The 12,405-nt window shown below is 39.7% G+C and overlaps 1 protein-coding gene across 1 annotated transcript in view; it reads right to left on the bottom strand.

Annotated features, from left to right (window-relative positions):
- The window catches only part of LOC130914508 (clathrin coat assembly protein AP180-like), a 42,843-nt gene that overhangs the window by 15,416 nt on the left and 15,022 nt on the right, over nucleotides 1–12,405 (bottom strand). The window contains exons 8-11 of the mRNA XM_057833761.1: nucleotides 7,956–8,039; nucleotides 7,601–7,669; nucleotides 7,200–7,328; nucleotides 4,749–4,820 (exon numbers count right to left, since the gene is read on the bottom strand). Coding sequence (XP_057689744.1) covers nucleotides 4,749–4,820; nucleotides 7,200–7,328; nucleotides 7,601–7,669; nucleotides 7,956–8,039 — 354 coding nt within the window. The remainder of the gene's footprint in view (nucleotides 1–4,748; nucleotides 4,821–7,199; nucleotides 7,329–7,600; nucleotides 7,670–7,955; nucleotides 8,040–12,405) is intronic.

Below are 12,405 nucleotides of genomic sequence, written 5' to 3'. Positions count from 1 at the left end.
CCATGTATCGAGAGATTTTGAGTGAAAATCTCCTTCCATCAGCAAGGGCATTGAAGATGAGACGTGGCTGGGTCTTTCAGCATGACAATGATCCCAAACAAACAGCCAGTGTAACAAAGGAGTGGCTTCGTAAGAAGCATTTCAAGGTCCTGGAGTGGCCTAGCCAGTCTCCAGATCTCAAGCCCATAGAAAATCTGTGGAGGGAGTTGAAAGTCTGTGTTGCCCAATGACAGCCCCAAAACATCACTGCTCTAGAGGAGATCTGCATGGAGGAATGGGCCAAAATACCAGCAACAGTGTGTGAAAAGCTTGTGAAGAGTTACAGAAAACGTTTGGCCTCCGTTATTGCCAACAAAGGCTACATAACAAAGTATTGAGATGAACTTTTGGTATTGACCAAATACTTATTTTCCACTATGATTTGCAAATAAATTCTTTAAAAATAAAACAATGTGATTTTCTGAGTTTTTTTTTTCCACATTCTATCTCTCATGGTTGAGGTTTACCCATGTTGACAATTACAGGCCTCTCTAATATTTTCAAGTGGGAGAACTTGCACAATTAGTGGTTGACTAAATATTTATTTGCCCCACTGTATATATATAATACCATTAGGTGTATACAGTGATCCCTCGCTACTTCACACTTCAAATGTCGCGCATTCAGTCCATCGCAGATTTGTTTTTCCATTAAAAAAAAAAAAAAAATAATAATGAATACAGATGAGCTGCCCCGAGCCAATCGCGTAGTCTCACTTTACCTCCCTCCTTCCATCTCCTTGCTTGTTGCTCAGGCAGTGCAATGGAGTTGCTTATTAAAGTTAACAATTATTGACATACAGTACATTTAACGTTTGATCTTGCCACAGATGCCTAGAACCTGAAGCTTCAAAGCGCCGCATAAATCAATCAAATTTCAACTTGTTAAACAGTCTCATTGTGTGTTAGTGAGCAGCTTGAGCGGATTTGAGTGGACTCACTCAGTGAAGCATTTAATAAAGACAAGACATATTTTGATACTTTATTCTTGTTTAAAAATAATTTGGTGGGACAGAAACATGTTTAAAACTTATAATTTTATATTTGACGTGATTAAGTAAAACCATTCATTAAAATATATACAGTGCTGGCCAAAAGTATTGGCACCACTGGAATTCTGTCAGATAATGCTAAATTTCTCCAAGAAAATGATTGGAATTACAAATGCTTTGGTAGTAATATCTTCATTTATTTTGCTTGCAATAAAAAAACACAAAAAATAATGAGAAAAAATGAAATCATTATTATTTTACACAAAACTCCAAAAATGGGCCAGACAGAATTATTGTCACTCTTTGAAAAATCATGTGAACCTTTTCTAATTTGTGTAATTACCAGGACTTGTTAGTCAACTGTGGCACATTACAGGTGGTGGCAATAACTAAATCACACTTGCAGCCAGTTAAAATGGATTAAAGTTGACTCAACTTCTGTCCTGTGTCCTTGTGTGTCCCTCCCACATTGAGCATGGCGATAAGAAAGAAGACCGAACAACTGTCTGAGGACTTGAGAAGCAAAATTGCGAGGAAGCATGGGCAATCTCTAGGCTACAAGTCCATCTCCAAAGACCTGAATGTTCCTGTGTCTACCGTGCGCGGTGTCATCAATAAGTGTAAAGCCCATGGCACTGTGGCTAACCTCCCTAGATGTGGACGGAAAAGAAAAATTGAGAAGAGATTTCAACGAAAGATTGAGCGGATGGTGGATAAAGAACCTCGGCGAACATCCAAACAAGTTCAAGCTGTCCCGCAGTCCGAGGGTACAACAGTGTCAACCCGTACTAGCCGTCGGTGTCTGAAAGAAAAGGGACTCTATGGTAGAATACCCAAGAGGACCCCACTTCTGACACAGAAACATAAAAAAGCCAGGCAGGAGTTTGTCAAAACTTACCTGAGAAAGCCAAAAACGTTTTGGAAGAATGTTCTCTGGTCAGATGAGACAATGGTAGAGCTTTTGGGGAAAAAGCATCAACATAGAGTTTACGGGTAAAAAAATCAGGCCTTCAAAGAAAAGAACACAGTCCCCACAGTCAAACATGGCAGACGTTCCCTGATGTTTTGGGGTTGCTTTGCTAACTCTGGAACTGGACGCTTGACCCTATGCATGGCATCATGAAGTCTGAAGACGACCAACAAAGTGTAGGGCCCAGAGTGAGAAAGCGGTGTCTCCCTCAGAGGTCATGGGTCTTCCAGCAGGACAATCACCCAAAACACACTTCAAAAAGCATGAGAAAATGGTTTGAGAAAAAGCACTGGAGCCTTCTAAAGTGGCCAGCAATGAGTCCAGACCTGAATCCCAAAGAACACCTGTGATGCGATCTAAAAAATGGCAGTTTAGATAAAACACCCTTCAAGTTTTAGAGACCTGGAGCAGTTGGCCAAAGAATGGTCTAAAATTCCAGCAGAGCATTGTAAGAATCACATTGATGGATAACAGAAGCAGTTGTTCACAGTTATTTTCTCTAAAGGCTGTGCTACCAAGTATTAGGCTGAGGGTGCCAATACTTTTGTCTGGCCCATTTTTGGAGTTTTGTGTAAAATGATAATGATTTTTATTGTAGTAGTGCTGGGAGATATAACGTATGTATGTCAGAAAGACGAAAGATAAACAGGTATAACGTTTTCCTTCTATCATTTACCTTGTCATTTATTCATACATTTTGACAGCATAATGAGGGACTGGTGCTTCTAACAGCAGAAGTATGGAGCTGCTATTTGATGTCTCCCAAAACTATAATTCAGGAAGGTCATAAATCACCACACAACACAAACCTATGTTGTTTGAAAAAAACAGTGAATGAACATTAATAAATTACGATGTGGGAGAACTAAGCACATTATTACAAAACTAAATAGGGACAGAGTCAACAGCTAACATAAACAATAAATACAGCACTGAGCTTTTATGGTTAGCATGTCGCCTCACATTTTGGAGAAGGAAATTTTCTCTCATTTCAGTGGGGAAATAGAATTTGACATCAGAGAATTTTGAATTACGAGAATGGCCGTGGAACAAAATAAACATTTATATCTAGCATAAGCATATTATTCAAATTAGCTCACTAACTTGATGCACATATCATGCATTCTGTATATATATAGAGTGAGGAGCAAAAGTATTTGCACCCCTTGTGATTTTGCAAGTTTACCCACTTAGAAAATAGGTAGAGGTCTAACATTTCAATCATAGATGCATTTCCACCTATAGAGACATAATCTAAAAAAAATCCGAAACTCACATTGTATGATTTTTTAAATAAATTATTTGTAATTTACTGGGGCTCTTAAGTATTTGTACCCCTGAGAATCAGCAATAATTATGACACTCAAGGAGTTTTTAGTCTACCTTAAAAAAAGTCCACCTTTACCCCAAGAGTAACCACCCACCCACCACCTGTTGCAGCTTGTTATTGTGTCCTGTGCAACCACAGTCAGTCATAATCCAACTTCTACCAAGGGCAAGACCAGAGAGCTTTTGAAAGACATCAGAGAAAAAAATTGTTAAGCTTCACAAAGCTGGAAAAGGTTATGGGACAATTGGAAAGCAACTTGGCAAGAATAACTCAACAGTTGCAGCATTTGTTAGAAAATGGAAAAGGCTAAAAATGACTGATTATCTACCTCGGACTGGGGCTCCATGTAAAATGTCTCCTCGTAGTTAATCACTCATGATGAAAAATGTGAGGGCTCAGCCTAGAACCAAACGGCAGGAGCTGCTCAATGGCCTGAAGAGAGCTGGATGCACAGTTTCAAAAGCTACTGTCAGTAGAACACTACCGGTGCAATGGTTTAAAATCATGCATTGCTCAGAAGGTTCCCCTGTTGACGCCAGTATATGTGAAGGTCCGTCTGAATTTTGCCAGGGACCATCTGATTGATGCAGTGGGGTCCTGGGAAAAAGTCATGTGGTCAGATGAGACCAAAGTAGAACTTTTTTAGTGCAAACTTTACTCGTCGTGTGTGGAGGACAAAGAGGGATGAGTACAATCCCAAGAACTCCACACTGTGAAGTATGGGGGTGGAAACCTCATGCTTTGGGGCTGCTTTTTGGCAAAGGGGACAGGAGTACTGTACTGTATAAAGCAGAGGATCAATGGTGAAATGTATCGTCAGATTTTGAGCCACAACCTCCTTCCCTCACTCAGAGACTTGAAGATGAGTCGTGGCTGGATCTTCCAACATGACAATGATCCAAAGCACACAGCCAAGCTGACCAAGTAGTGGCTGTGTAAAAAGCATATCAAGTTGATGGAGTGGCCGAGCCAGTCTACAGACCTCAATCCAATCGAAAATCTTTGGATAGAGCTGAAACTTCGTCTTCCTCAACCTCTAGAAAAGATTTGTTTGGAGGAATGGGCCAAACTCCCTGTTTCCATATGTGAAAACCTGGTGAAGAACTACCGAAAGCGTCTGACCTCTGTATCTGCAAGGAAAGGCTTCTGCACTAAATATTAGCTCTGATTTTCTCAGGGGTACAATATTTATGAACTCAAGTAAATTACATTTACCGGTACATTATTTAAAAAAAAAAATCATACAATGTAAGTTCTGGATTTTGTTTTTAGATTATGTCTATATAAGTGTAAAGCCATCTATAATTTAAATTTCAGACCTCTACCTATTTGCTAAGTGGATGAACCTACAAAATCACAAGAGGTGCAAATACTTCTGCTCCTCACTGTGTATATACTGTAACCCTAAAGAATTCTACCTCCCAACAGGTCACCACCAGGTTCCCCAGGAGCAGAGCTCTGCGTGTCCTTCACAGAGCCGCTGAAAGAGTCTGCAGAGTCGTCCAGTTATCCACAAAGAAAGAGAGAACACAACAGATGACGGTAAAACAATGGCACAATGAAATTAGACAATTTTACAATATTGACAATTCCCAATATGTGCTATCAGGGTAAAATGCTATCATAATCCATGCCCTAACAATTCAGCTTTATATTTATATTTTTAAGTGCTCTGGCTCTAGAAATAAAAGTTGCTTAAATAATTAAAGTAGCCACTTATTTTTAAAGGAAAAACTTGCAAAGGTCATAATAAGTAGTACATCTTAATAATACTTTGAGATTTTTTTTTTTATGACTAACTTGAAATTTACAAACAATAAAGTAATTGTATTACATGAAAAAGAAGTCAGGAAATAAGGGGAAAAGACATGTTAATATTGAATAAAGTCTAAATGCAAATGACAATCTAAAAATTCTCTGCAAAAACATTACCCAGGGAATGATTCCGTTATTGTACATAAAAGGAAAATAGACGTTATACCTCTATGAAAGGTGAAGAACAAAATGTTCATCAATCTTAAATGCATATACAGTGGGGCAAATAAGTATTTAGTCAACCACTAATTGTGCAAGTTCTCCCACTTGAAAATATTAGAGAGGCCTGTAATTGTCAACATGGGTAAACCTCATCCATGAGAGACAGAATGTGGAAAAAAAAACCTCAGAAAATCACATTGTTTTGTTTTTAAAGAATTTATTTGCAAATCATAGTGGAAAATAAGTATTTGGTCAATACCAAAAGTTCATCTCAATACTTTGTTATGTAGCCTTTGTTGGCAATAACGGAGGCCAAACGTTTTCTGTAACTCTTCACAAGCTTTTCACACACTGTTGCTGGTATTTTGGCCCATTCCTCCATGCAAATCTCCTCTAGAGCAGTAATGTTTTGGGGTTGTCGTTGGGCAACACGGACTTTCAACTCCCTCCACAGATTTTCTATGGGCTTGAGATCTGGAGACTGGCTAGGCCACTCCAGGACCTTGAAATGCTTCTTACGAAGCCACTCCTTTGTTGCCCTGGTTGTGTGTTTGGGATCATTGTCATGCTGAAAGACCCAGCCACGTCTCATCTTCAATGCCCTTGCTGATGGAAGGAGATTTTCACTCAAAATCTCTCGATACATGGCCCCATTCATTCTTTCCTTTACACAGATCAGTCGTCCTGGTCTCTTTGCAGGAAAACAGCCCCAACGCATGACGTTTCCACCCCCATGCTTCACAGTGGGTATGGCGTTCTTCGGATGCAATTCAGTATTCTTTCTCCTCCAAACACAACAACCTGTGTTTCTACCAAAAGTTCTATTTTAGTTTCATCTGACCATAACACATTCTCTCAGTCCTCTTCTGGATCATCCAAATGCTCTCTAGCGAACCGCAGACAGGCCTGGACGTGTACTGGCTTCAGCAGGGAGACACGTCTGGCAGTGCAGAATTTGAGTCCCTGGCGGTGCATTGTGTTACTGATGGTAGCCTTTGTTACTATGGTCCCAGATCTCTGTAGGTCATTCACTAAGTCCCCCCGTGTGGTTCTGGGATTTTTGCTCACAGTTCTTGTCATCATGTTGACGCCACGGTGTGAGATCTTGCATGGAGCCCCAGATCGAGGGACATTATCAATGGTCTTGTATGTCTTCCATTTTCTAATAACTACTCCCACAGTTGACTTCTTTACACCAAGCGTTTTATCTATTGCAGATTCAGTCTTTCCAGCCTGGTGCAGGTCTACAATTTTGTCTCTGGTGTCCTTTGACAGCTCTTTGGTCTTGCCTATAGTGGAGTTTGGAGTGTGACTGACTGACATTGTGGACAGGTGTCTTTTATACAGATAATGAGTTTAAACAGGTGCAATTAATACAGGTTAACGAGTGGAGCCTCGTTAGAAGAAGTTAGAACTCTTTGACAGCCAGAAATCTTGCTTGTTTGTAGGTGACCAAATACTTATTTTCCACTCTAATTTGGAAATAAATTCTTTAAAAATCAAACAATATGGTTTTCTGTCTTTTTTTTCTTCCCAACATTCTGTCTCTCATGGTTGAGGTTTACCCATGTTGACAATTACAGGCCTCTCTAATCTTTTCAAGTAGGAGAACTTGCACAGTTGGTGGTTGACTAAATACTTATGTGTCCTACTGTATATTTAATTTAAAAGTTAAAAAAACATGACTCGGTTAGTGAGTCATTCAGATGCTACTAGAAAGAGCCTGTTCGTACCAGAATCATCGAATAATGCTAAGAATCTCATAAATTTATTATAGTTTCAAAGGTTATCAGCCTGAAAATGTCCCCAAAGAATGATAAAACTGTTTATGAATAACAGACAAAATATGACAAATGATTCTGAAGCATGTGTCAGAGCAGAGTGAAATATACCTAGCAGGTCAATGACTGGGGTTGGCTCCTCTTTGGGTGGAGAGGAGGCTTCAGAAGCAGGATCATCAATAGGAGCAGGAGCTGGTGTTGGCGCAACAACCGGAGCTGGATCTGAAGCTGAAACAGGTTCTGATAATGATAACGGGTTGAAACAGGAAAACAGAGAAGGAAGCAGACAGAGATTAAGACTCATTAATACAGAGAAATGTTTTTTCTGCTAATGTGACATTATTGGGGCTAACGTACTATAGCAAAGGAAGCAAAGCAAGAAAGGAGACCTTCATGCATTTTTACCACTTCTTTTAAATAGGGCTGGTCACGAAGAATGGAGGCTTGTTGCACCCTTCATGAAAAATAGGAAGACAGAAGCGAGGCCGTAAAGGTAATGCACCTTAACTCACCAGTGACAATGTCTCCAGACGGAGCCGGCTCAGGCAAAGGAGAAGGCCCGCGTGAAACAGCAGGAAGGTCTAATTGACCAACGCAAGCAAGAGGCAGATTGTGAGAAAGAAGAAAATGGTGGAGGTCGGGGAGCAAAGAAAAGTATTAGCATAGCAGGTAGAAACAGCTCAGGTAAGAGAGCAGCCTCGGGGATAACACAATGCTTGTGGATTTCATGCACAGCTCTCATATCACTATGGTGGACAAACCAAATTATGTAGTACGAATGGATTATTAAATATAGGAGTGGAGATATGGTAACCAGGAGAGACGAACAGGTTCCAAACACAGATACATGGGGTTTAGCTCCTGTACCTGCACCAAAAAGGTCTACGCTAGGAGTGGTTGCGGCTTTAGACTCTGTAGTGGGACTTTGCTCAGGCATAGCATCAAGCACATCTAGGACACACAATAATAATATGTACATTCAGATTTTAAATCCAGTGCAAAAACAATGGGGACTTAACTAGAGAGATGAGGGAAAGCAGAAAGAGGTCAGAGGATATTCAATGAAATGTACAGTCGAAGAAATATACTGCGTACAGTGTATCACAAAAGTGAGTACACCCCTTGCATTTCTACAGATATTGAAGTATATCTTTTCATGGGACAGCACTGACAAAATGACACTTTGACACAATGAAAAGTAGTCTGTGTGCAGCTTAGATAATAGAGTTCATTTATTTTCCGCTCAAAATAACTCAAAATATAGCCATTAATATCTAAACCCCAGGCAACAAAAGTGAGTACACCGCATAGAAACTATGTACAAATTGGCGTGCATGGCCGCCCACCACCCCAGGAGGACGCCTATAGACCCCACTCACCAACGTCACACAATGACGTGTTGCTGTATTGTGCAGCCATATTGTCCGTCATTGTGTGTCCTTATTCTCAATGGTCTCAATTTATCGTGCAATTAATAGTGCAATTCATGGAAGCCCTGGTGCTTTCAGACGCTGTAAACTCATTGGATGTGTTGCATAAAAGGCGTTATGTGGAAAAGCTTCGGTCGATCCATTCGCCAGATGCATATTTGATGCCTAAATCGATATTTTTCGACCCACTGTCTTCGCCGTCTCTGCCTGACATCTGCTACCCTAATATCTACAACTATCTTGTCCACAGAAGCTCAGCATATTCTCACGAAACTTTGAAAAACTTTAAGAGCAGCACTCTAAGCAACATTACCCCGTGTGACCCTTTACTTCCAATTTTCTAAAATGGCGACAATCAATAAAAAAAAAAAAAAGTTGACTGCGATGGTCGAAGCTTCAAGGGTAGGTGGATATTGGACTATTTCTTCAATAAAATACGCAACAACTGTGTCTGCCTCATTTGCAAAGAGACAGTCGCTGTTTTCAAAGAGTTCGATGTGACGCGATGTTACCAAACAAGACACGCTGACATGTACGACAACATTACAGGGAAGATACGCAGCGAGAAAAGAAAGCAACTTGAAGCTAGTTTAATTTCACAGCAGTAGTATTTCGCAAGAGCCCGAGAATCGAAACAGAACGCCACAAAGGCGAGATTGTTGAAATTATGAATTAAAAATAATAATAATAAAGCAAATGTGACACACAGAAGGGCTTGCTTAAATTTGTTTAAATGTATTGTTCTACGTAAATCAGCCAAGGTAGCCCCCCACATTTTTACCACACCAAATCTGGCCCCCTTTGCAATAAGTTTGGACACCCCTGTTTAACTGATGATCCGTAGATGAAGCCAGCTTCTTTCACTTGTTACCAGCTAAATATTATTCAAAAAATAATGATGGTGGAAGAAATAAGCATCTTGAATTTGAAACTGTATGTTGTCGGCGATTAGCCTCGCAATGATCTTAATTGTGGTTGTCAGCCCAAAACCCTCTAAATATATATTAAATGCATCTTACCAGATATAAAATGACTACTACATAATCTGTGGTGATCGTTTGGTGCCCAGCTTTCTCGTCGAATTGCAGCAGTCCATCTCGCTCTCCTCTCTGGGTCTCTCGGAATACGGTAGAACTTCAAGTCTCTCCGTCTATATTCTCTGTTACTGCAACCAACCGCCACACACGCCTTCACCATTTTGATTATTAATGTTAACGAGCAGAAAAACACGCCATACTAGGAGGAATTTACGTAGCGGTAATGCGTAAACACGATGAGCTGACGGACAATATGGCGCGGAGGCATGGTTATGACGTCATGTGAGTGGACGCCTATTGAAGACTGAAGACGGTAAGCCTGCCTGTCTTATCAGACCATAGGACATGGTTCCAGTAATCGATGTGCTTTGTTCACATGTCTTCAACAAAATGTTTGCGGGCTTTCTTGTGTACCGTCCTTAGAAGAGGCTTCCTCCTGGGGTGACAGCCATGCACACCAATTTGATGTAGAGTGCAGCGTATGGTCTGAGCACTAACAGGCTGACCCCCCCACCTCTTAAATCTCTGCAGCAATACTGACAGCCCTCCTGTAATGAGTCATATGACATTTTGGAGGGAAAATGACAAGTAGTACTCAATTTGGACATTTAGGGATGTACGTAGTTTCTATGCGGTATACTCACTTTTGTTGCCAGGGGTTTAGATATTAATGGCTATATTTTGAGTTATTTTGAAGGGAAAATAAATTATTATATAAGCTGCACACTGACTACTTTTCATTGTGTCAAAGTGTCATTTTGTCAGTGTCGTCCCATGAAAAGATATACTTAAAAATTTGCAGAAATGCGAGGGGTGCACTCACTTTTGTGATACACTGTACATGTCAGATTACAATTCAAAAGAAAAATTGCAAGCTTCAGATTTGTTTATAAATTTTGTGATTGTACTTGATTCGGAATTCCCAAGTCTGAGCTCACATACTAGTCAATGTATATTTAAATATTGTGTGTATAATATACATATAAATATACTGTATATATTACAGAAGTGACCGAAGATTTGGCCGAAAATAGGTAAAAATGCATTATCGGTTTTCGGTTTTGAAGACTGAAAGTTTACCACCAAATGGTGTGAAGAACCTTAGTCCTCTCGAGATGAACATGATCATTCAAACACAGTAAGAAGCAATGTCCGCAGTTTGGAATTTGTAGACAGCCAATATGTTGGCTCTGGTCCAGTTAGTGAGATAGCGTCAGCCAGCGTGTTACTTGTCGCCGTGTTTTGATGACATCATTACAAAAGGACTAAGGTTCTTCACACTATGCAGTGGTAAAACCTTTGGTCTTCAAAACCAAAAACCGGTAATGCATTTTCAGCTATTTTTGGCTGATAGTTATCTGTGTGAATTTTGGGTCACAACTCTAATATATACCAAGCGAACAAACTATACATTACTTGTAAGCTATCGTTATCAGAAAATGTTCACATGCAGAAGGCAAGGCTAAATGGTGTCTGTTTCTGTGTTAAGTTGGTAATTACAGCAAGGAGTTATCTGGGCTGATCAACAGATAGGAACGGAAATCAAACTCCAGAGATGGGAACGCAATGAAAAAAAACAAAACAAACAAGCAAATACTGTATTATAACTATTTTTTGTGCTCTAGCTTTTCATGCGCGGTCAAGGTGATTTATTTAATGGCTAGAGGAAAGGCATGATGGAAAATATATACACAGTGCCCCCCCATCCGTGGCTCGAAGTAGTAAATAGCAATGCAAAAATCCATGAGTACATGGTGCCACAAATGGCAGAAAAGCAGTCATTTTGTATAAATGAAGCTCCTTAAAACGGTCATTCAGGAATTTTTGACATTAGGCTTAATCTTCAAGTTAGCGGGGGTTTAATTAGTCGCTGTAGTTGATTTCAACAAATTCTGTGCTTTTTCCAAGTTATTTGTTAGTTTCAGGTCTCCTGAGTGGCTAAGCTAGCGCGAGTCAATGGAACCTTCCTAGCATGCCAATAAAAAACGATACAGATCTACGAACAGATCCAACACAGTCAAATAAATTCAAAACACAGATAATTGTTCCAAAACACCCATGCAGCCAAAACAATGTCACACCAAACTGCCGTGATTAATTTAATTCTGCAGGACTATATTTTTAGATGCCTAATTGCTGCTCATATTGCAATTACTGAGATGCAATGGTAAGTTTTAGTAACTTTATCCTGAAAACATAGCCAACACTATTAATCGCATGGGTCATCGATGATTTACATGTTTGCATATGTTGCTTTTTATTGGCATGCTAAGATGACCCAATTGACTCACGCTAGCTTAGCCACTCTGTAGCCCTGAAACTATCAAATAACTAACAAACGACATGGAATTTGTTTAAATCAACTCCACCGACGACTAATTAAACCCTCACTAACTCGAAGATTAAGCCTGATGTCAAAAATCCTGAAATTCCCCTTTAACTCACTTCAACAAGATCAGGCTCAGAGCAATAAAATGGCAATTAAGAAATACTGTACAGTACAGTACAATAATAATAATAAAATATGGATGCAAATACAGGGTGACTCCCAAAAATGGGAGCTTTTAGCACTTCAATAAAAAAACCAAGAGTGATGGAAGAAAACTACTGAGTCACAGTAATTGAAAACCTTAAAACATCCCATATAAAAAACAATTACGGAATTTTCTTTTCTTTTTTTTTTTTTTTCTAAATTACGTCCTGAAAAAGGTGTCCTCCTGTATGAATGCATTCTTGAAAACTGCTGTGGACCACTGTTGAAAAAAATGGGAATTTTTGAAGGGCAGACATGAGCAAGTAACAGCACTGGAAGACAGTGACCCAGTGAATTTTAGGAACCATAGTGAATCC

This window comes from Corythoichthys intestinalis, chromosome 4 (assembly GCF_030265065.1).
Source record: "Corythoichthys intestinalis isolate RoL2023-P3 chromosome 4, ASM3026506v1, whole genome shotgun sequence".
In the NCBI taxonomy this organism is placed as follows: domain Eukaryota; kingdom Metazoa; phylum Chordata; class Actinopteri; order Syngnathiformes; family Syngnathidae; genus Corythoichthys; species Corythoichthys intestinalis.
This window is presented reverse-complemented; position numbering and strand designations above follow the sequence as displayed.